Source organism: Chaetodon auriga, chromosome 8, assembly GCF_051107435.1.
Source record: "Chaetodon auriga isolate fChaAug3 chromosome 8, fChaAug3.hap1, whole genome shotgun sequence".
Classification (NCBI taxonomy): Eukaryota; Metazoa; Chordata; class Actinopteri; order Chaetodontiformes; family Chaetodontidae; genus Chaetodon; species Chaetodon auriga.
In genome coordinates this window covers 26,460,329-26,483,990 of record NC_135081.1, presented here as the reverse complement: position 1 = coordinate 26,483,990, position 23,662 = coordinate 26,460,329, and the positions used below count along the sequence as shown (strand labels likewise).

General features: G+C 41.9%; 1 protein-coding gene across 1 annotated transcript; it reads left to right on the top strand.

The window, feature by feature from the left end:
- Nucleotides 1–1,002: 1,002 nt before the first annotated feature.
- On the top strand, nucleotides 1,003–3,256 carry mcl1b (MCL1 apoptosis regulator, BCL2 family member b). Its single transcript, XM_076737066.1, has 3 exons — nucleotides 1,003–1,639; nucleotides 1,943–2,193; nucleotides 2,364–3,256. The coding sequence occupies exons 1-3, from the start codon at nucleotides 1,144–1,146 to the stop codon at nucleotides 2,478–2,480; spliced, it is 864 nt and encodes a 287-aa protein (XP_076593181.1). The 5' UTR covers nucleotides 1,003–1,143; the 3' UTR covers nucleotides 2,481–3,256.
- The last annotated feature ends 20,406 nt before the right edge of the window (nucleotides 3,257–23,662 follow it).

The window sequence follows — 23,662 nt, the reverse complement described above, 5'->3', positions numbered from 1 at the left end:
ATGCATGACCCTTGTGGGTAAACAGTGGGGGTGCTGATAGGCAGTACAACCTCTCCCTGACCACTAGGGGGAGGCACAATCATTCTAACAAGTGGCAGGCTGTAGAGAACAGAACGTTCTGGCTTTGCCCAGATATTTCTCAGAAAAAAAAAAAAAAAAAAAAAGCTGGAACATTTTATTTATGTAGGGAGGAACCGCAGGTTAAAATAGATAGATACTTTATTCATCCCCAAGGGAAATTCACACAAAATGTCTCACAGGCTGTGATGACAAAAGCCTGCTGCGTTTAAACTTAAGGAAATTTGTCAATACATTCTTCATTGATAACATAAAGGTTATATGAGCTTACGTGCAGGACAGGGTGGCTGTAAATGTCAGTGATGACTCATATGGCCTGGTTGTGTAATTTACTGCAGTAAATAAATTACAGTCTACAGCCAGGGTAGTTTTTTTTTCTATTTCTATTTCTATTTCTATTTCTATTTCTAAAAAGGCTAAATAAATAAATAAATAAATAAATAAATAAATAATACTAATACTAATACTAATAATAATAATAATAATAATATAAATTTAATATCAGAAACGGTGACTGGCGTATTGTTGTTAATATACATATTGTATGTTTTTGTCATTTTTGTTACTGTCGTTATTATTATGAGTAATGTTCGGAGTGTTTCCGATAATTCTACTTCAGCCTACATAGCTTCATTATTGATGTCATGGAAAAATACAAAAATTACACGCAGATTAATCACACTGATCGATACGCCAACTTCACATTTTCAGCTTCAGAATCATCGCGACTCTTCATTTTTCTTTTTATTCACTGGAGTTTTTTTTTTTTACTTTAAAACTAACTTAGCCTTATAAACAATAAAACAGTTTGGAAGGACGTTTGTTTCAGGAAGTGGGTTACATCGTGGTGACGCAGGACGTTTACGTATGTAAACGTACTCACGTCATCACAGCCACAAAACAGTTCCTCAGCGCTTCATTTCCGTTCATTCCGACCCAGCAATGGAGACTGAGTAAATCGTCAGGACAAGGCTAGCTTTTTGTTTCAGATAGGCTAGCAGCAATTCTCTATTTTACTACTTTCTACTTAAACAAAGAAGAGGAAATTTCACGCTAATAATCCAAATGAATATCATTCCGACGAAGCGGACCGCGTTGAACGTTACCACCGGAGTCATGAGCTTTATGCTTCATCAAAATGGAGTCGTGGAGGGACCCATGCACTACGGCTCAGGAGATTCCTCCCCGCAAATTGCTGTGGGCGCTTCTTTAGACTCTCACAACGGGAATGTCGGGTCCAGCGATACACCGAAGCGACCCAAGCTCCTGGGAGTGAACTCAACAAATAGCTATACAACGAAAAACCTTCGGGGGGACAGTAGCGACATGGACGACGGCTCGCTGCCGTGTACCCCGGAGCTGCAGTCGGACAGCGAAATCGACGTCTCCAGTTGTCCAGCAGGGTATGAAGTGTTGGAGAACGACACGAGGCAACTCATTAGCCGTTTCTTGAGAGACTTTACCGGACTTTCAAAATCTCGGTGGAATGAAAGCAAAGCACTATCGACAATGAAAAGGGTTGTGGATGGCGTTTTGGAGAAACACAGATACGCATACAACGGTAGGTAACCAGGATTTAATACAAAGACAGCTGCTTCATGGCCGCTAGCTGCTCCGGCTAAAGGCTGCTGTCAGCTCCCCTTAAACTAAACCACGTCCCGAGCTGCTGTTTTGTCCAGCAGCAGCTCTTTTATTAACAAAACATACGAGGAAACAATTCTTACATTATATTCAAATCAGCAGTTAGCCACTTTAAGCTCATTTCAACGGAAGTAAGTTGTAAACTGAGCTAATGTGAATGGAATGTGACCTGAAATGTACAAACAAGCTAGATTTATGACCCTCCTTTTTTTTTTTTTTATAGGTATGATCAACAAACTGTCTCTGGATGACAGAGGGAGTGATGCGAGTTTTGTCAGCGCTGTAGCCAAAAGCCTCTTTGCAGACGGAAGTACCAACTGGGGTCGCATCGCCAGCCTGGTGGCCTTCGGGGCCGTGGTGTCTCAGTACCTGAAGGAGAAAGGCAGGGAGAACTGTGTGGAGCTGGTGGGGCAGGAAATCTCCACGTACCTGCTGTCTGACCAGCGGGACTGGCTGGTGAAAAACAACTCCTGGGTGAGTTACGACTCATGGCTGAAAGACAGGATGCAGAAAAAAAAATGTACTGATTGCATAACCTCTGTCATTGTGCAATGAAGCCTACGTGTCCAGTGGACACACGCCTTTGACCGTGTGTGTCACCCTCAGAGCTCAGCCTAATGTGTTTTTTAATTGTGCCTTTGCAGGATGGCTTTGTTGAGTTCTTTCGAGTTGCAGACCCAGAGTCCACTGTGAGGAACACGCTCATGGCCTTTGCTGGATTTGCTGGTATCGGTGCAACACTGGCCTTGTTGATAAGGTGACTCTATTGGACTCGCAGAGACTTTTGTCGTGACACAAAGGTCACTGAAGCATTACTGCTGAAATGAGAGCACATCAGTGGTTCCGGTCTTCTTTTTCCTGGGCCCTCATCCACCCCCAACCGCAAAATAAGTCAAGTTCTGCTGTTGACATACAAGGACAGACTTTACAAACAGCACTCAACCTTCACACAATTAGGGTTATTTAATTAACAAATAAATTTATTTTTCTAATAAATGTAAAATGTGCATCTATGCAAATTAAAGTGGTTATGGGGAATCAGCTGAGCTGAGTTTAGCTTGATGGTAATGTGTTTGTGCATCATTATATGACAGTTCCCTGGCGGTAGTAGTGTTTGCAAGCAGGCCCCAGGTCAAAGCAGGAAGGGAAGGCTGCATTTTTCCTTGTCATGCAGTGATGATGCCCATTTCCATAGAGCCCATTCACAACCCCTGGAACTTTTATATGAACACCTCAACCATGTGAGAGGAGGAGGAGGGGTGGATTTGCATGAGTGTAGCTCAACTTCCTTGCTATGAAAATGTTGGATCCACTCTTGGAGACTACAGAAACCACATGCTGGACTTTGGGCTGTGCAGCAGCCTGGAAAGATTGAGTCTGTTCGAAGAAGGACTCTGATTGTGCAGACCGAGATCATTGACCGAAGCTGATTGTTATTGGACTATGATAATGGTCCTCACAGTGAGAAAACAGCCATTGATTGAAAGTAAGATCCAGTTGTAAGCTTTGAAATAATAATAAAAAAAAAGAAATATGATTCATGTGGTTTGACCTTTTGATATGGTCTCTGTTTAGGGAATTTTGCAAAAGCAGAAGACAGAGGTCACATCTGCACCCACCCAGGTTCTCCTGTGCTGATATGAATCAGCCTCGCTCTAAACCAGGCTTAATGCGTCCGCGCTTGTTAACCTCTTGGTGTTTATTCACACCACAACCCAAGACACCAATGGCTGCTGTTTCCTAGAAATTTGATGAGGCTGTGGCAGCACCTCCATCGCACTGAGCACTCAGCTGCATCCGCAGTTTAGCGAGTCGCAGTGGCAGCGTGCTATCTGCAGAGAACTGGTGCACAACAGCCGAATGCACCAGCACCAGCCCCGGCGAGATGTGAAACTGGGGTAAAAAACAGTTCACAACATCCTCAAAATTGCATAACACTGTCTACTTCCTGAGTTGGAAGGCAGTTTTAGCCAACCAGAAACTGGTGACTTAATTAAATGACATATTTGTTTACTAATGAAATGTACTCAAACAAATATATTTGATTGGGTACTTAAATGTTTACAATGTGTGTATTTTAGACAGGAGGTTGATTAAAAAAAATTACACCCCTTTTCTCTTTCCCCCACTCACATCTCTGATACAGTTGTAATCAGGAAGGTCTCTAGAGTAAAACAAGAAAGTTTTTGTACTTAATGTTGCCTGAACGTCATCTAAAACCCTAAATCCCAGTGTAGGCCAGGCGAAGCCTCAAACCGGGGAATCCTTGGTGATGATGTGTGGCTGCGCCCTTGTTTGTTCAGATCCTCCCGTTGTCTCGGGTTACAGGACAAACACAACACTCACTGAGGTCTTAGAGGAAATGGAGTAGAGCCTCTCCATGGTGATGATCCACAGCAGACCTCCCCATGTCCTCTCCTGTGGCTAATGATGTTAGCCACCACCCTGGTTACCCCTGCACAGTTCATTATGTGGAACAGGCTGCTGCACAATGGGGAATTGAGGCTGAGGCAATTTTATAAAGCTGTTTGCACCATACACCAGTGGATTGGGGGGTGCAGAAAACAGACAGCACTTTAGTGTCTTGGGGCTGAATATGTAAAGTGCACTTAGTCTTTGAACAACCTTGATGTTCGTAAGCAGCTCATTGGAGCAATTCATTATTTAAGTGTGTATGCATGCATTATTTTCTCTTCCTAGAGTATTAAAACTGTAATATTTTTACTTCATACATTCATCTGTGTGAAGAAGTCTGCTAATGTTAGCTCATCTATAAATGACCAGGGGCATATCATGATCTGGTATGATAAGATATGCAAATAACAGGAGGATGATGTGATAATTCAGACACAGAAATTTTACTATGTCAAAGATAACGAATGAAATGCGGGTAATCAAACATGAACTGATTAACAAAGAACCTTTAAAATGTACACGGAGCTTAAAATCTGTCATTTTAGGCCTAAATAATGAACGTCAGACTGAAAATGAAACCTGTGGCTGGCTGTTAACAGCAGACGTTCTCACCGTGGTTATTCCCACTGTGGTTAAATGGTCAGTTATCTTTCACAGCAAGAACAACTTAACGAGGAAGCTGTTAAAAATGTTCTTTCAAGAAAGCGGAGTTCACCAGACCGTCGCTGCTTTCCAGTTTATTGCGCATTTCTCACATTTCCCAGCTGCGTTTGTTTCCATTAAAAGTGTAAATGATGTTTAGTTTTTTGACCAAACTTGCCTTGTGTGGCTGTGAAGTGGAAAGCTTGAGGAAACCCTTCAGCAGGTGAACGCATTCCTGCTGAGGGATAGTTTAAGGAGTGGTTCAGAAACTATTGTCTGCACACATACTTCACATTCAGATCCGAAGAGGAGTATTGATCATATTCAGCTGAAATCGCAGCCCAACCCGGAGGAAACCAGGAAGGACTCAGGCCTGTGCTCTGCTTTTTTAACCTTCTCAAACTTGAATCCCTTTTGGATCTTAATGAAAATAAGCATGCCCCTGTTTAGAAACTCCAAAGAAAACTTGACGAAATAGTTTCAAAATTAGATAAACATTTCATCATGTTTCATTGCTCAAAGTTTTTCTTCATACAAAAGCTTCCCACATAAACCAGCCTGCTGCAGGTTTACATGGAGTTTGTAACTTGAGCTTTGAGGAACAGCCTTTTCAGACAGGCCATTGGTCGTGAGCCTCTCCACTTCCCCGTAGCAACAGCCCGCCCCCGATTTTAAAAAAAGCAGCAGTTTCTGGGAAGTCAGCTGACACACAAGTTTATCTTTAACAGGAGTACTCAGCTGCAGAGTTACTCTTAAGGAGCAGCAAATACTCAGAATTATGACCCTGAGATGCAAAGATAGGCCAAGTTTTTGCAGTTTTAAGTCACACTGTGTTCAAGAGAAGTAGAATCTGTTTAGGTAAAAAGTTGTGCATGTGCTTACACTTCTTATCAGCAAAAAGAAAGACCCAGAGCAAGTGCTTCAAAAGTTTCTAGAGCTGCTTCACTGGCAAAGAATTACAGACTTGCAGTCCTTTGAGCTTCAGAAAGAGTCTTTCATTAAATCTTGGCCAACAGTCATCGCTCTGCTATTTGAATACAGAACTTGTTTGTATACATGTGCAGAGAAGCCTGAGGGTTCCTGCTCATCTCTATCAGCAAACGTGACAGAATAAATGTCTCTCAGGGCATTTCTTGAATAAACATGCAAGTCCAGTCCTTTCTGCCTTTTTTGGTGCCAAGCACTCAGTCTTGAGGTGCTTCAGCACTGCTCTTCCCAGAGTCTCCAACAGTTCCCGCAGTCCATACAGTCATGGGTTTGCTTTTTCTTCCCTTGAGTTTTTCTGCACCAACTCCCCAGTTCTTATTTTCATACCCAAATTTTTTATTCTGCAATTAGAAACTTCCACTTCCTGTGTGCAGGAAGGCTTTTCCCTGGAAGCTTCGTCAAACAGACGCCACATTGATAAAACTTAATGCAAAAAGCGTATATTTGCATATTCAGACAGTCCGGTAAAAAAAAAAAAAACCTGCAAAGACTTTGTTCCTTATTATTCCTGCTGTTTGAATTACACACAAACCTTCCACTCATTCCTACATTCCTACAGTTATCTATAAATGGATTACAACATGCTCTTCTTTAATGTGTTTTGGAGGTAAAGCAGACACTCTGTCATTGCTCTGTGCTGACCCATAACAGATGAACGTGTGCAGTCTTTACTATTTATCAGTCGTGCCTGTTGAAAGTTGATAATGTACATCTGAGATTTTATTGAGACCTGTGATGTCCAAATAGCACCAAAACTAACTGATTAGTTGTTCATCTGTTACTTAAAGGTTCTTTCAGAAAACCCTTGTTATCAGTGACACCAGTGGCTGTTGAGTAAACTGCAGGTAGCATCCTGCTGTTCGCACCTAAGCATCACGCGTCCAACATCAACCAAACTGACTGAACACATGAAGTCCGAATGCTGGAAAATATGTTAAATTCATGTCACTATCCGCAATGTTACTATATGTTATTTAGACCATTGGCGTCATAATGCTAACCAGCTCGCTGTCAGCCAACCCCACCCTAGCGTAGTTTACAGTTAGCTACTTGGCTAGCTGCCCCTGCCTTGCATTGCTCTTGGTTAGCAGAAAGCAACCATTAGTTATGCACCTGTGTACCCTTACATCACGCTGTCGGCTAAAATGAGCAAAATTAGTCATGATATGCAAATTAGTATTATGGATTACGTGAAGTAATTCAGCAAGCTAGCCAACTAACATACCCAGCTAAAACCACAAATATCAGAATATATTTAGCACACTTAGCTTCAAGTTTGGACTTAGTGTTGGACTCTGTGTTGTGGTGGGTGCCACTAAGCTAACGTCAGCTTGTGTTGCACGCTGCTGCCGCTCTAGGGAGAAGAGAGGTCTCTTCCTGCCATGACGCAGCTGCCCCAGCAGACATCTCCATAGAAGAGGTCTCAGAATTTGTGAGTTCTTCGTGCTTCTGCACTGTTCATACAAATGGCTACCATTGCTTCGTATGCATTTTCAAAGGTTGAGATGTTGTGAAATAGTCGGAGGTGATTGGTCAAAGGGTTCTCACTCATCAGCACCTCAGTGGAAAATGAAGACGGAGCTCTTTGTGGTGTGTAGCTACGTATCACAGATCACATTTAATTCACTGGGTGACGTGTCGTGTTCCTGTCTGAGCTTAGTCATCTGTCTTTTGAAACTTAATTCTTTGACTGATGACCATCGTGGGTACTAATAGACATCTTATCTATGCTGACAGTTGTCACGTGCAGGCTCATGTCTGTACTATCACCTGCGCTTTCTGGGCTCAGAACCTTCACTTGAACTTGTATTCTGTTTCACAAGCGCAGTATTTTGTCATGTCATACATAGGTTGGATCTGTCATGGTCCAATATGCTGATATGTACAAATTACAGGAAAACGATGTAGTTGTTGTCCAGAATGGATTTTTGAGAATCGATAAATCGTTTCAGTCATTTCTCAAGCAAAAACATCAGGATTTGCTGCTTTTTCTTTGTCATGTATGAGAGGAAATGAAGAGTCTTTGAGTTTTGGACTGTTCGTTGGACAAAAGAAGCAACTTAAAGACTTCACTTTGGGCTCTGAGAAATTGTGATGAGCTTTTCCCACAATGTTTTGACATTTTATAGACTAAGTGATCAATCGTGAAAATAATCGGCAGATTAATTAATGATGAAAATAGCTCCAGCCCTACATCATATTTGTGTTTAGGAGGAAAAATAGGATAACAGATTGCTGTGATCTGATCTTTGGTGGATCAAGTGTCACAATAGCAAGTAAGCTACCAGCTGCAATAAGCTGACTGCTCAGGACAGCACACTCACCAACCTGAGCCAGGTGTAATACCTTAGAGCTGAATGAAAACTAGTTAGCAAATGAGCTTAGGAGTCGAAATGGTTTGCTAAAAATAACTGACCAATGTTTTATATAGTTATCTTTGAGTAATCTCTAAACATTTGAACTAATTAGCTAAAAGTAATAGATGGTTGAAAAGTTCAGCTTCTGCAACTTCAACCAAACTTTACCAAACTAAAAATAAAACATTAATAACTGATGATGGCTGGGGCTGACGAGGGGGTACCTGAGCTCATCTGACAGACATGGGGTGATTTCTCTGACAGTAAAGGTTGGAAACCACTGTTGTAGCATACATTTTGTGATACTAGCTTCCAGAACTTCATGCAAAAGTCACACTGCAGATCCATCACATGTTTGTGTTCATGTATTTCAGAGTTATAATAGAAGACAATGTTTTTGCTGCAGCAACAAGAGGACATTTATTCACAGATCTTAGCTTTAAGTCTATGGATTCATTTGGGGAACCGAGCTTTCATGAATGTTTGAGTATTCTGTCAAATCTCTCCGGCTGCTGTTAAACGAAGCTACATGTCATTTCTTTGCTCAAGCAGAAGCTGTTGTAACGCCTGTTCTCTCCCAGCACACAGTGTGCTCTACAGCCGGTCATTGACCTCCATTAGGTCACTACAGGCTTTCCATGTTTTGTTCAACTCAGGAAAGAACAGTTTAGTAACAAGGCCAGCATTCTGTCTGGAGGGGGGGCGATGTTCCCATCAAGATTCTCAGCTCGTTATAGACGGGAAGGAAGTAGCAGGACATTTAGTCTATGAATAAATAGTGTGTTCCAGCAGTGTGTACACAGCACTGCTAAACTGGCACACGTTCAGTTATTTGTCCTCCTGATCAAGACTTTACATGCCAGTGTTTTTCTTCTTCGTCCTTCCTTATTGCAGTTAGCAGTTAGAATGAAAGTGAAAGAGCAAAAGAAAAGTGCTTTTCTTACCACTGAATCTCTTATGCACAGTCGAAAGTGCAAAAGGATAAAAGAACAAATGATCCATCTATTCATTTCCAGACAAAAACAGAAAGGGTTTGCCTCAAATTGTGAAATGTGAAGGTGACAGATATACAAGTTTTATTTCTGGGCTCGGGAGTATGAAAGTCCAGAAAGTCTTGGGCTGTAATCCTGTTCAAAAGTTCAGCTATGACAATTAACAAACATTATGTCAGGGCCCAGGACTTGACCTGTCTGGAAAAGCTTCAGCTGCGACCAGCAGATCGAATATTCCAGAAAAAGAGTTAATATTTCTTTTTTTGTCAGTTTGTGATATAGTTTTGCAACTCGGTGTGTTAAAATGCACTTAAGTAACCGTCTTACTGTTAGTGTTCTGTTGTAACCTGATTCCTTAAATGCAATGCTAAAAAGACGCAGAAAGGGACATGGCTGGGTCAACCTGTTGGGGGGCGCTAGGGTAAAAAGTTTGTGTTCGGGCCCTACTGACCCCCCCCACCAACCACCCTCAGTGCAATGTGTATGTGCCCTATTGCCTCCAAGTCCTCATTTAGTTCAATGCAACCACTTATAATCTAGAATGATACTTAATTTATGTTAGTTTGTGCTAATTTCATTGTCCATTTGTCATATTCAAGAATACGCATCATGTGTACACAATATAAAATAAAATAATGAAGCTCTTTAAGCTAGGGTTTGACCCAGGGACCCCCTACAGGACACAACTAGCACTGCAGAAACCATTTGAGTTGATACTGTTTTTAATGATGCAAAGTCTCAACATATTTGCAAATAATCAAATTACCAAGGCCAACTGACATGCATTGAACCTGGAGTTTCTGAGGCCCCTGTGGGTCTGACGGCAGGTTCTCACGTTGCCTGGTTGGCCATTCAGTCAGAATCTCCCCTGCACCTGGATGTCTGCTGAAGAAACCCAATTTTTGCTCAGGTTTAAGCCCAAAATAGTTTCTAACAGTGTCAGAGGTGTGGTGAAGCGAGAGGAAACATCATCACTTCCATCCGTCCAAAATAATCCCTGAAACCAGCCCTTAAGTCTACAAAAGATTAACAGCAGACTAATATTCAGCCACGTTTACACCATAAAAGCTTTATGATTTAACTGCCGCTTTTCTCTTACAACACCCTCAGACCAGAAGATAAAACTGTAATGCTTCAAAACTCTCCTGCCGAAACCTTATGGCACTTAAAATATGCCCCCTTTGATTTAAAAATATTTGAGGTAAAAATCTGACTTGCATGTAGCCTCATGTCCTACAGTAATCAGGTTATCACAACGTCAGGAAACAGGCTCTGATTTCCAGCTTTAATCTGATTTCTCCCATTAACCAGGTTTCTCCTGCACATGTAAACGTATCAAGTGACTCATTCAATCTTCAGAAATTGATCAGAAAAGAGAAGTCGAAAACCGACAGACAACCGCGGGACGGTCGCCACTTCCAACCTTTTTGCCATATTGCGTCCTTTTGTTGACAACGCTGTTGTTAGGGAAATGTGAAACCATGAAAGTGGGTGACAAACATGTGAGAAGTAGGTCACCCATTTCCTTTTTAGTCACAACCTACAAGAACTGTGATAGAAGACACTTCGGCTGTGGAGCCTCTGCGTCTTGTTTGCAGAAGTATTGTGACTTCGCTGCAAGTGGCCTGTTTACATTGACTTTTCAGGTCAAACTGTGGCAGGCCCGGGCTTGTTTGACCCCCGTGCCCCAAGGTGTGATGTTATGTCTGGATAAACCATCAGGTGGGAGGAGGGTCAGATGGTCAGAGTCAGTTACAGCTCGTTGGCCCCCCACCCCGCCCGCCTTCACCTATTGTTTGGAAACTGCATGTTTGCCGAGCATTGATGGTGGTTTGTTGACTTCTGCAGTCTGCAACATTTCGCACAACAACCTGTGGAGCTCAGGGGTCAAAAGCCATTGAACTCAGCTGAATGGGGAGCATTGTGCTTAAAAAAAAAAAACAAACAACAGTACTGCTGATAGTCATCCATTTATGTGGTCATTTGGAGAAGCTCAGCATGTGGCTGCACAAAATTCATATGACCGATAATCGTTTGCAATTACCACGGAGTCATGCATCTTCGGATCACATGTGTTGTGCATGGTGCTCGCTGAATGGATGAGTGTGTGGAAATCCTTGTTTCAGCTGGAGCGTGACTCGAGAAGTTCAAGAGATGACCTCATCGTCAGCAGGATAATTATACCCCCTCTTCTTCCCTCATCTAAAGCTGGGATCAGCACTTGCTCAGCAAAAACTGAACACAGACCCTTGGGAAGTGAATCATAGCGGCGCATCTCCCAGTGCTTGGGATCAGAAGTTACTATTCGAGTGAAACCTCAAAATTTTAGGTGGTCAGGAAAAAAGTGCCGTGAGGGGAACAAACGTGATGACTAGTACGCTAATAATGTGTACGATTTGGACAACATGACGAATCAGACCATGGTGGACTGAGTGTGTTGTGGCCGGGTAGTTTGTGGTAAAAGTTGGGAGATAAAGACTGAATTTGTTCAGGCGCTGCAGTCAAATGACTGCAAGCTTCACTTTGTTCCAAGAACACTGTATTTCCATTTTTATCTCATTTTAAAATTACTTTTAAATGTTGTAATATCCTATCTCTGAATATTAGAAACTGCAGTGAAGTGTGTTAGCATCTGATAAGCCTTGATATTCAAGGACCTGTTACTTAAGTGTTTGTTAAGTGGACTTCCTGTAACATATTTCATGATCTCACTCATACCTGAAGCTACATGCCCTCACCAATGCCAATCCCTGGAATTTTTTTAACCCAGGACTGTTTGCGGTCGGAGTGACAAAGCCAGTTAGTCCTTTTCCACTGCAAGACCTTGTCTCGTTGCCATTTTTGTATGGAATGGATTCTGGTTCTGGTCCAGGAAGATGAAATCCCCGCTCTCAGTCCCATCCACAAAGCTTGTCCAACCAGGGGAAACAGTCCTCATTAGAAAAACCTTAGTGTGAACAGTAATTCAGAAGTCTGGAACAAGGCTTGTGTTTTTGTTCAGCGTTCATTATTCAGGGTTCTTTAAATGAGGTAGAAACACGTCAGGAATGTGTCTTTAGTTCCTGAGTGGACTTCCCAGAGCCCTTTAGTTCCTGTCACGAATTGGGTGAAAGGGGGCTGTTGAGTTTTTCTTCTATGTTTAAGGATTCTTATCTGTCCTCCTCATCCAGTCCTTGGCAGTTGTTGCCATGAGAATTAACGTGAGCACAAAAAGCAAGCAAACAGAAGAAGGTCTGTGGTGTGTAAATGTGCTGCACAGCGTAGATGATGGAGAGTTTGTGTTTTTGAATCTTTTCATTCAGCCTGAGGCAACACCCTGTTTATGCATCCACAATGTGACAAACAGTTGGTGTTTTTCCCCCATTTCTTGCTAGTTTTTGTACAGATTGCAGCGCAAATGAACAAAAGCCATTTGTTTACCTTAGTACATTGGTACACTCACATACCGGAATTGGGTGCCTGGAGGAATTTAGGGGGCATTTTACAGCAGCGTAGAGAGAGAAACCAAAACTAAACCAAAAGAAAACAGAAAACAAATAGTACAGAACAAAAGCTGCATGGCGATATCATGTAGACATGTTTGACTAATTTGCTGTAAGGCTGATTTAGCAAATGCAGGCTAATGTTTGCCAGCAGTGTGTGGGATGGTTTCCAATACAATTAGCCTCAAATTCGGCACAGCAGCAGTGTGGGACCGAAAAACTCAACAGATCTTAAGACACACCTCAGCTGCCCACATACAGAGTCTGAACCATATGAAGGTCGAGTCTCAAACCACAGTTTCCTCTTCATTTAACTCATTTTCTCTGTCATTGCTGATGCTTGCTCGTTAATATGTTTTGGTCAACTGTTCCATCCGTCACACCTAAGTGGGACAAACTGTGTTAAAAGATTAACTTGATCTTGTTAACCTGACCCGGTCACAGTCACATGTAGATGCAGAAGCCGTTTTCCCATTAGGCATCACTTGTTTTTGGCACATCCCGTGTGACCTCTCTTTGGCATGGATAGAAAATGTTGATATTTCCAGTGTTGTTAGTTCTAACACACCGGTTGTCGACCAGCATTAGAAACAGTCAACACGGAAAATTACATTCTTGTGGCGTGATCACACCTACGCTTTGTTCCTTTGATCCAAACCACAGCTGAAAAGTTGACTTTTTGCTTCAGTTTGTGTTTATTAGATTCACGCTAACCACAATTAAATAATTCTCTAGAAACAGAAGACTTAATCTGCTATAAAAGGTTTTTTTGTGGTTGTTTTTAGATGTGACTGCATTTCATAGGATCACATAGCAGCCCACATTTGCTGACTGGCTGAATGTAGCTTAAAAATGCCTCTGCTTGCATGCTCCCTGTTTTGGTGTTTACATTGTTTGTCTTGTGTGTATGTGTGTCTCAGTTTGTATAGTACCTTCACAGTGTGAAATGACATGTGGCAAAGGGTGGTGAGGGAGGTCACACGTTGAGAAACAGCCATCCGTCCTCATCAGAAAAACAGCCCGTATAGGTCATCTGTGCAAGCCGGTTATTACAACCCATATTTATGTTTATTGTCAACTTCTAGTGGCCGTAGTAGTTGTGATGGGAGCAAAGGTCAAAGTCATGTGATGTAGCATTAAGAGAGAAAAAGTCTGCGTATGAAGGGAGGAGCGGTAGATGAATGGGTCAAACTGGATTTTCACCCAGGACACTGCTTTGCGTGAAACCTCTTAACTTCCGTAAGTAAAGAACTTGAGGTACACCATGTGCGTAACGGGAAGATTCTTATTTTAACCCAAAGCATGATTTTCCTCAACCCCAGCAAACTGTGACCGTTTCACATTAGCCACGTGACAACAAAGGTCCGACATGCCTGACGCTCCAGTGTTCGTATACGCCATTTCGGAGTCACTGGCAATCAATCTATTCAGTCTTTTAGGCATGAGGACATGTTGGAAACATCTTGAGAAAGAGGAGCTCAATGGAGTGTTGGTCCCTATATGCTGGATTTGCAACATTTGATGTATGATTGCTAGTATGATAGTTGTAGGACTTTACATATTAAAGCTCGTTGGTATCACTTTGTGTTGGAGTCTATGATTAACCACAACTCCCAACCTGTAAACACATTTTGATGTGTACAGTTGATTCAGTTCTTGTTTAATGGAACTTAAATGTACCTGCACATGACTGAAGTGAAAGAACTACTGTAGTTTAAGAAGCTCGTTGTGGCGCCAAAAGAAGAACCACATAATTCCACAGAATCCCAGTTGTTCTTTCATGAGAAGAAACGCAACTTGAGAATCAGTTGAGATTGTAGTATTCCCTTTAGGCAGTGTTACTTTCTAACCAGTATCCAACCTGTACCCTTCTCCTCATAACAGTGTAGTTTCCTGTAGTTGGTGGGATTACATTTACAAGCTGCTACTCGAATATTTTGGACAGATGAGACATGGCAGCTCTGAACATGAAACAGCTTTTAGGTACTTTCTTAAAACCTTTTTTCATCCAGTCACTTTCAGCAAAAGCCATCATGCAGTTGAGAACAGTCACACCCGGTAGCTCCCCAGTTAAACCACAGCCTGTTGGAGGACCTGATGGGGTTAAGTGTCTTACTCAGGGGCCCCTCAGCAGTAGGTAGAAATGTGCTACTCCTCCACATCCTTGCTTAGATTTTCTCCTGCTGCTCCAGATGGAGACTTGCATTTCACTAAACTGCTGTAGCTCAGCACACCCTGTCCACACCGTGTGGGTGTAATCTGCAGACCATGAAAATGACCTGTTACCAGAATGCTAGGTGTTGTCCTGGTTCTGATAAATGTTTTATGAAGCAGATGAAATTACTGTTTTCAGTGTGTGGTTCCCCTGATGCATGCCTCAGAGCATACCTACACACATGTAAAAAGCCTCAATTAGGGGCTTTTCTATAAGCTTTGCTATTGTTTTGTCTCTATGCTTTTCTGTGAATTTGGGTCAGGGTTGAAGTCTTTCATCCTCCCCCATGGACGGTGATGGGGGATTACAGCACAGACAAAATAAGCGCTCAGCTGATAACCAAAGACACAAAGAGGCCTGCCAGCTCCAGCCTGTCGCGTTCATATTACCAGAAAGAAAGCTGTTTGGTAAGTGTTGATCCTCGTGTTGTTAGACTGTCATTTCACAGAGACAAAGAAAAGGTTGCTCAAAGCATTACAGAAAACACAATTTGAGAAGATAATCCCCTTAAATTCTGCCATGAATGCTGATCAGATGGATTTAGAATTATCACAAATATTTGTGATTTTTTTTGGCGCTGTTGGCCAATGACTTAATCCTGTGTTTTACTGTCTAAATCCTTCTGTACTACAATTCAATCAAACTTTCTTTAAACCAGCAAAGAGGTTTAGCAGTTTAGCAAAAGGTCACATGATGAACAGATAGCGTCCTGTTTGAAGACCTTCTGAGCAACATCTTAAAGGATGAGACTTTGGATATTGTTTTTCTTATTGTCAACAAATTCATGAAAGGACAAAAGCAAAGATGAATTGATCCCACTAACATGTTGATACATCTGATGCCTCTGCACCGTTGAGCTCCATTGTTGCCTCAAAACTATAAAAACACATCAGTGAGCCACACTGCTGCATCTTTCTTGACTACCTTTAAAACAAACCATCCTGCTTCTGGAGTTATTCACTAGAGCATGAAATATGTATTAATCCGCTGCTGAAAATAGTCCTCAACAAATGCAATATTTACTTGTGTTTGTGCAACATTTGCTAATAACTACAGTGCCCAGATGTTTGAGGAAATTACTGAGACTTATATTATGATCCATTTTTAAAGATTTATGCCTTCAGTAGGAACCAATGGGCATGGGTCTGAGGGGTCACTGATAGGATGGGGAAGTCAGAAAGTATTGACAGATGGACTAATACATTGTTGGTTGTGGTATTCTTATGGGATTAGTTGACAAAAAGATTATTCTGGACCCAGCCCATAACTCCATGATCATCAACTGGCAGCCCACGGGCCACATCTGTTCTGCAGAATATTAATGAATTCAGAAAATGTGCGCATCTAACGTTACCCACCCAGTCTGTTCAGAGATTGATCATTTATTAGCTCGCTAACCCCTGCAAATGAGCCAAAAGTTCAGAATTTGTAGCTCATCCGTTCTACGGAACTGGATTATTGTCCAACCCCACCCTCTCTACTCGTGGTCCCACCAACAAACCAGATATGAACTAACTGTCTGAGTCTCATCTGCTTCACTTTCATGCTGACACAATCACAAGAGATGTGACATTGATTAACTGATTAACCGTTATTTTGTCGTCACCTGTTGTTTCAGACCGCTGAGCTTGAATGAATGAATTCAGACCTTTCAGCTAAATGTTTAAAATAGAAAAATGGAAATACAATGAACAAACAATTACCAGTGTGGTAGGAGTAATTGAAAATTATCAATATTTTAGCATCTTAACTGATCAAATAAACACTGAATGACTCTAACCTTAACAAATTTCATGTTGTTAATGGTTAACTGTGGGACATTTTAACTGAACAGAAACACTTAATGATTCATGATGCTCTTCTTTTCTGATTATTTATTTTCTGGCCTGAATTTACTGTGAAAACGTAAAAAATTGGTGTGAAATGGCCGTTGTGCCCCGAACGCGTCATGAACAGGAAGTCGTTAAATCTGATGTGATTAACCCTGAACATAAATCTGATAGCAGAACATTTCTTCAAATGAAGCCGAAGTTTTTAAAGGCTGTAAATGAGACCGAAAGGGCAAGCGAGGGATCACACTCCCCGAGAAATGACTGTGTGGGAGAGTAGAGCAATTATGATGGATCATTATCAGTTAACTAATGAGATCACTGGCAAGGCTCTTGGGTTAATATTTTTTTTTTCTGGTTGCATATTTGTAGCTGTACCTAATGAAGACCTCTGTTGACTGGAAGCCAATCTTAAAAATTAATATTAATACACATTTTATTGAAAAGTGTTTTGCTCTTTGTAATACTTGCTGGCTGTAACGATCAAATTTCCCCAGTGTGGGATCAATAAAGTCTTATCTTATCTTATACACCACCACAACAGTGCAAAACCGGTGCAAACATCTGTTTATATTGTCTGTTAAGCAAGACAGAAACTTCTTGCAGATTAACTATGGACTTTTATGCACGCAAACACAATAGCACCTGTGTGTATCAGGGTTTTCAGAAGCACCTGACCAGTTTATTTTACTTGTGTGCTTACTGAACAATAATGAAAGTCCCTGCCAGCTGGCAGGTGCTATCCGGTGTACAGCAGCATGAAATGTGCATGTATGCATGCCCGTGTTTGCTAGCATGTCATCTGATCTGAATATGTTTGTGCAGGAGCTGTTGTTTGCATTTCTGTGTTTGCGTACTTTGACAGCGAGCTAAGGTGCTTTTACAGTAATTTAGTTGCTATGAATGAAAGCTTTTCATATCCACGTCTGTAGAAACACATCACAAGTGTTCCTTAAGCTTCTGACCGGAGGGCTGTTGTTTACTGATTCAGCTTACTGAGTACATTGAGTTAATTTAGCATCACTGCTAATGCACTTACTTAATATTTCCAGATGCCTCGTTGTCTGAGGAACTAGGGAGACAAGAAAAAAATAAATAAATAAGAGGCAGTTTTCCAGGCGAGCTAACAGGTACTTGGCACTCACACTTTTTTCTGTTCTCACAGGAAAATAGAATGAGTTTCCACATGACTAACAGATGACCAGTTTTTCTTACGCCAATCACGAGTTGCAGCTGTGACACGGAAAAATACAGAAGAAATCGTTCTAAATGCAGCCTCAGACAACAAAAATGACTTTTAAACTTGTTTTGCGGTTTAATTACAATTCACTCGACTGCTAACGTTCTAATTCCAGTTTGTGCTGCTCAAGTAAAGAAAAATACAACCGAAATATCCATAATCCTCAAATGCCTCTCCTCCTGGTACTTAAGATATTCCCTCCAGTGTGCTGTGAGGTATAATTTTAACGTGTTTCACAATTTGTGTTTTTGTCTGTGTCCCATACAAAGATCGAAGTGAGCTGCTTTCATTTCCAGATATTTGCCTTTGGAGAAATGGAGCTGCATCGTGTGAAGCAGGTTTAAAATCTATTTAACTGAATGTGGGATATTTTCAAACCAACACAGCAGCCTTACAGGATTTCAGAAATGCCTTCAAAGCGATGGCATGGCGATGTTTTCACAAAAATGGCTTAAATGAACAGTTTGACATTTTGGGAAATATGCTTGTTCGCTTTCTTGTTGAGAGTTCGATGAGCTCAAAGACACACTGCTGAATATGAAGCTGGAGCCAGGAGATGGTTAGCTTAGCTTAGCATACATATGGGGAACAGCTGAACTGGCTCTGTCCAAAGCTGAAAAATATGCCTTCATGCACCCATAAAGTTCACTAATTAACACATAATGTTTGTTTAATCTTCACGCAGACAGTAAAAACAACCTTTTTCTGAGGGCTTGTATGTCTCACTTTATTGGCAGTGACTTCCTGCAGACTTCTTGTCTCCATGACGTTGACAGGCAATCAGTAGAGACTCAATAAAACCATAATTTGTCATTTTTATACTTCAGAGATATGTCAGTGAGCATTAGCAGTGCTCACAGGTGGATTTTGTTCCTGTTTCTAAGCTAAGCTAACCAGCTGTTGGCTCCAGCTCTGTATTTACTGAACAAAGTGGCATCAATCGTCTCATCTATCTCCTGGCAAACCTCGGGTTTGCAGCAGTGATGAGATTAGAGGCACGAATGCAAGCTACAGCTTCACCGCCAACATATTAACCATCACAAACACACTGTCAAAGCGTTGTTAATACGACCTGCCGATTTGGTTCGTTTTGTATTTTAGAGCACAAACAAGCAGTGAACCACAAGCAGCTCGAGTCACCATGTGAGCTGTAAACTAACACCATCACAACATTTTTCACCTTTTATCTGGGAATATTGCTGCTTTCTGAAAACCTTAAAAAGTTTGACAAATGTCTCGAGCGTCTTTCGTAGAAAACAGACTCCTACATGACACCGACACAGGAAACTGTCAGAGGCTATAAACAACAACATCCCACCCATAACTACTCATGAGTAAACAGTCCCGTTCACGTCATCCTATATCACACACACACCCCCACCCCCACCACCACCACCACCACCCACACACACACACACACACACAAATGACTGATCAGTTCAAGGACACAGGAAGAGAATATAACACCTCACTAAAGCACGACGTCATTCCTCCATTCAGCTCCACCATGTTCACATTTTATGACCAGAGGCCACCCTGACCATGTGACCATGTGACTGCAGGAAATGATACTTACAGCATTTCAGAACACACAAACCTTGTTTTTACATTGCACAAATATTGAATTTATGTTACTGAAGCTGTTACAATCGTGACCGTTTCGTGTAATAAGGCTTCTTAAAGCGTTCATGATGCAGTTTGTCCTGTTTGTCAGTCACTGCTGACTGAAAGCAGATTCCTCTGATAATGTGTGATAGGTTATCTGACCTCTGTGGGAACAAACTGCTGTTCGCGCTCTGTTTGATCTTGAATGTGCTGCAGGCTGCATGTTATGTTGCATTTTAACACTGACTTTCCTATGAAGCCTTCTAAATCCCCCCCCCGCAGAAGGATCCTTGTCACTGCTCGTCTTCCTGCTTTCATTTTGACAAACATGCAATTAGAGCCGATTACCTCTGAAACGCATCCTGTGTGAGCTGATGTGAAATTGAAACAATCCAGAAGAAAAATTCCTGTTAATTGTATGTTGGGTCTGTTGTGATATTTTCTGGGAATCACCAAAGAGAAGTATGACAGCACAAGAAAAGAATGACCGGACAGTCGTACGGGTTGTAAACAAGTCTGTCGAGATGATCAAAACTCAGAATTAGTGCACTTGATCAAGGCAATAATAACTTACACCAAGTAAAGGTGAAGGTTAAACCTTAAATCTTTCTTTTTGGCATTTGCACCCAATGAGCAACTCGCCATCTTGGAGCCGAGTATCTCTTAATACATCTATTGTAGCCCATGATGAAAGGTTTCTTGTTGGACTTTTTAGTAATGCTTCCTCTTTCCTAGATCAAAGCAGTTTAATACAGTAATTCTATTATCGATGGACCCAGTGACCAAAACCACAAAAATAATATTCGAGTTCTCATTAACCAGAATGGTCCCATAAAGATAAAATGAAGTTATTTATGTGCTTCCGGATGTTCAAAGTACTCAGCAGGTGGTTGGACGAACCATCTATCAAAGTCTATCATGGGCTAACTTGAACGTGAACCTCTTGCTGCAGCCTGTTGGGAAAAGAGTGAAAACATCTTTTCCATTGAGAGAAGAACTTTGCTCTTCCAACAAGTACTCTCAAGTCCTCATAGAACTGATGCTTTGGCAGCTAACGCTAACCGTTTTAGGAGCCACCATAGTTAATTCCAAAGAGAAGGTGCACTATCGTCACGCCCGTAGCCGTCAGTAGTTCCTCAGAGGACAGCCATTGGTCCATCATAAGCGCATAACTCAAAGCCTGATGGATTGTGTGCTGTGAAGCAGACTTCAGGGCCATGGTGATCTTTCTCATGCGTTTATTCAGTTGAGCAAGTGAAAAATCTTCCTCGCACAGCTCCGAACCTTTCATTCGGTCACACCTCTGTGGACTGTGACCGTGGTGATGTGCCACACTGAAGCACGGCCACACAGCGCTTGTTCATTGAGGGTTTTCTAAAATCTTTGCTCAGTCATTTGAAAATATTTCCATCCACGTGATGTTTTTTTTCTTAATGTGTTTCACACGTCCATGCTGTTATTAAAGCTGAGATTCATCACAGTCTTGTTGACATCGCCTCACTTTACCCTGCAAATATCAGCAACCATGAGCTGAATTCATTCGAACCACATCATCAAACCAGGACCAAAGATCCACTTTGACCAATGAAACATCCAGAGTTCACCAACCTCACAAGGTTAGATTTTGTTTTCTCCGAGCAAGGTGTTCTGTGATCAGTTCTGAATTGATTTGGTTGTTTGCAGTCCTGCAGGTCAAAAAGCCCCCTGAGACCCCACCCAAAGCATGCAGGCTGGACAGTATCACTTGAGGAAATAGGTGTTGGCTGAAGCTGTATCAGATTCTGGCAATGAAACATGATAAGCGTGAGACAGACACAAAGCAACATTCCTGAGAGACAGTCTCACGTGATAACCTGGTGTAACATGCACTGCTTAATAATAGAGATAAGTCCATTCTCAGGCCAGTGGCAGCACGTGACCAAAGACACCTACTGCAGGTGCAGGAGAAACACTCCTGATGCCTTTTCCTCCCCAAATTTCTGGCTTTCTTGTTTCTTGCCTATAATGTAAAGAGCAGCGTAAGTGACTCACTGGGTTTGCGTAGGATGATATGGTGTTTGTTTAACTGTGGAGAGCTAATATTTTGTGCCTCATAATCCTCATTTAAAACCTTAAGGGCAGAAGCACTTGAAGCCTCAAGCAGGGGAAACCCATCACACGTGTATTTTTGTGACTGGGAGAAACTGGAAAAGATTAAAATTAATTTGCAAAAATGTGTTTGAATAGTCAAATGAATACAAAAATGTGGAATTTTAAAACAAACTGCTCTTTCATCGTGCTGCAGGTTGATTCAAGAGAGCGCGCTTCTTTCACTGTTACGCCTGGATTGAATTGTTTGCAGCGTCTGCATGTATTTTCTCAAGTCCAATCACAGAAAGGACAGCGAGGTGGTTTGCTGGACCTGCAGGTGTGATTACAAACCTCAGGTGTCTGTCCTTGAGCTCACCTGTTAAGCTCAGGTGGTCATGAGGCCTGACGTGCACAAAAAGTACGTTGCATTAGTTCAGTGATCCGAGGTGTTTTCAGGCTTCGCTAACGTCCAGCCATGCCCCTGTGAGTCCAGAAAAACAAGAGCTTAGCGCGAAGGAATGCAGAGAGCCCTTCACTGGACCCTGAAGGGGCTCCGCAGCTTACATAAAGGCAGCAGGGACAGTGTTGTGTTTCCCTGGATGAGTTTCAGTGTGCTCTCCTCCCCAGCCTTTAAAGCATGCTTTCTATTGGTCATACTTGATAGTCTTTTCAGGAGAATGAGGAAGAGGAGGGCAGACTATCTTTGAGCAAATGACATGAGGCAGATCTAAACCTGAAGAACCATAAGTACAGGCCATGAGTCTGTTTACTGGCGAAATGATGGAAAAGCAATCATTTTCTTGCACATGGCTCAAGGTGGGAATACGAATGAGTCCTCTTTGTTGTCTGAAAGATGTTTTCTCCCTCTGCTATCTGCTGCTTTTTAAAGATCATTTTTGTGGCTGGGTGCATAACACCCATCGAATATCCGAGGCTGCATCCAAACCATGTGTCAAGAATAAGGCATGCGCCTCGGGCTGCGAACATGTAAATGCAACCCAGTTAAGATGATTTGTTTACTGAATGTAGCTCCATCAGTCAGGTTTCAGTGACTTCCTCGCCACGGCCTCGAGTCATATCCAGAAAAGCATGTTTTTCTGACAGCTTTCCCGTAAGAGTGTGCCTTATCAGCCCCCACAGAAAAATTTCCCTGCTTTACCTGCGAAAAAATCACACCTTCAGTGTTTTGACTGAAATACTGGCCAACTTTTGCCTCCCACACAAACATCTCACTTAATTAAAGGCTCTGACAGTGGAGTCTGTGGACGGGGGAAAATACACGTCTGTGTTTATCAAACGTGAAGCAGCGCTGGCTGTCTGTCTTCACATTCTTTCACTACGCTCGCCCACGCTCTTAAAGAAACAGTGCTCGAGTTTCATATTGCAGCCTCGTGGAGCGACACTCCTACGCAGGTTTCAGTCTGCCTTTGAAGATAAGATCATGTGTTAAAGTTATATTCCGCCTAAATGAATCTTTGTAATATAATAAACTGAGCTCAGATTCTAGTGAAAAGTGTACGATTTTACTTTCCTCATGTAGAACAGAAGGTGTGATGAGAAATATTTTCCTGATGCAGCAGCAGCACACGTCCAATAACAAGTTCAGGACACGAGTGGAGCCACGTCTGAAGGAGACTCAGTCTCAGATCAGAGTCACTGCAGGCAGGTTCATGGAGCGACCTGTGAATTACAGGACAAAAGCACTGCACATTGGGTTTATGTCTGTTTCAGACTGGATCAGAATTTTTGACTTTCTCTAATTTAGCACCAGTTAGACATCTAAATAATTCTCCTGTCCTGAACTTCACGCTGTCATTTAGTTAATGGTGAGAAAACAAAACTACAGACATGAACAAACCAGAATATGAGATGATAATTGAATGTTTATTTACTTTTGCACATTATATTTATATGCTGTGCTCCAGCGAACTCCTGCTCGACCCTTTTTATGTCTGCTCTGGTCTGTTTGCAGCCACTGAGTGAGCAGGGCTGAACAATCAGCTGACAGTGCAGGAGCAGATTTGTTCCATCGTCATTCTTTGAAACAGGTTTTAATTTCAGTGCAGTCTTCGTCCTCCTTGAAGAAGAAGACTGCATCGATCTTTTTTG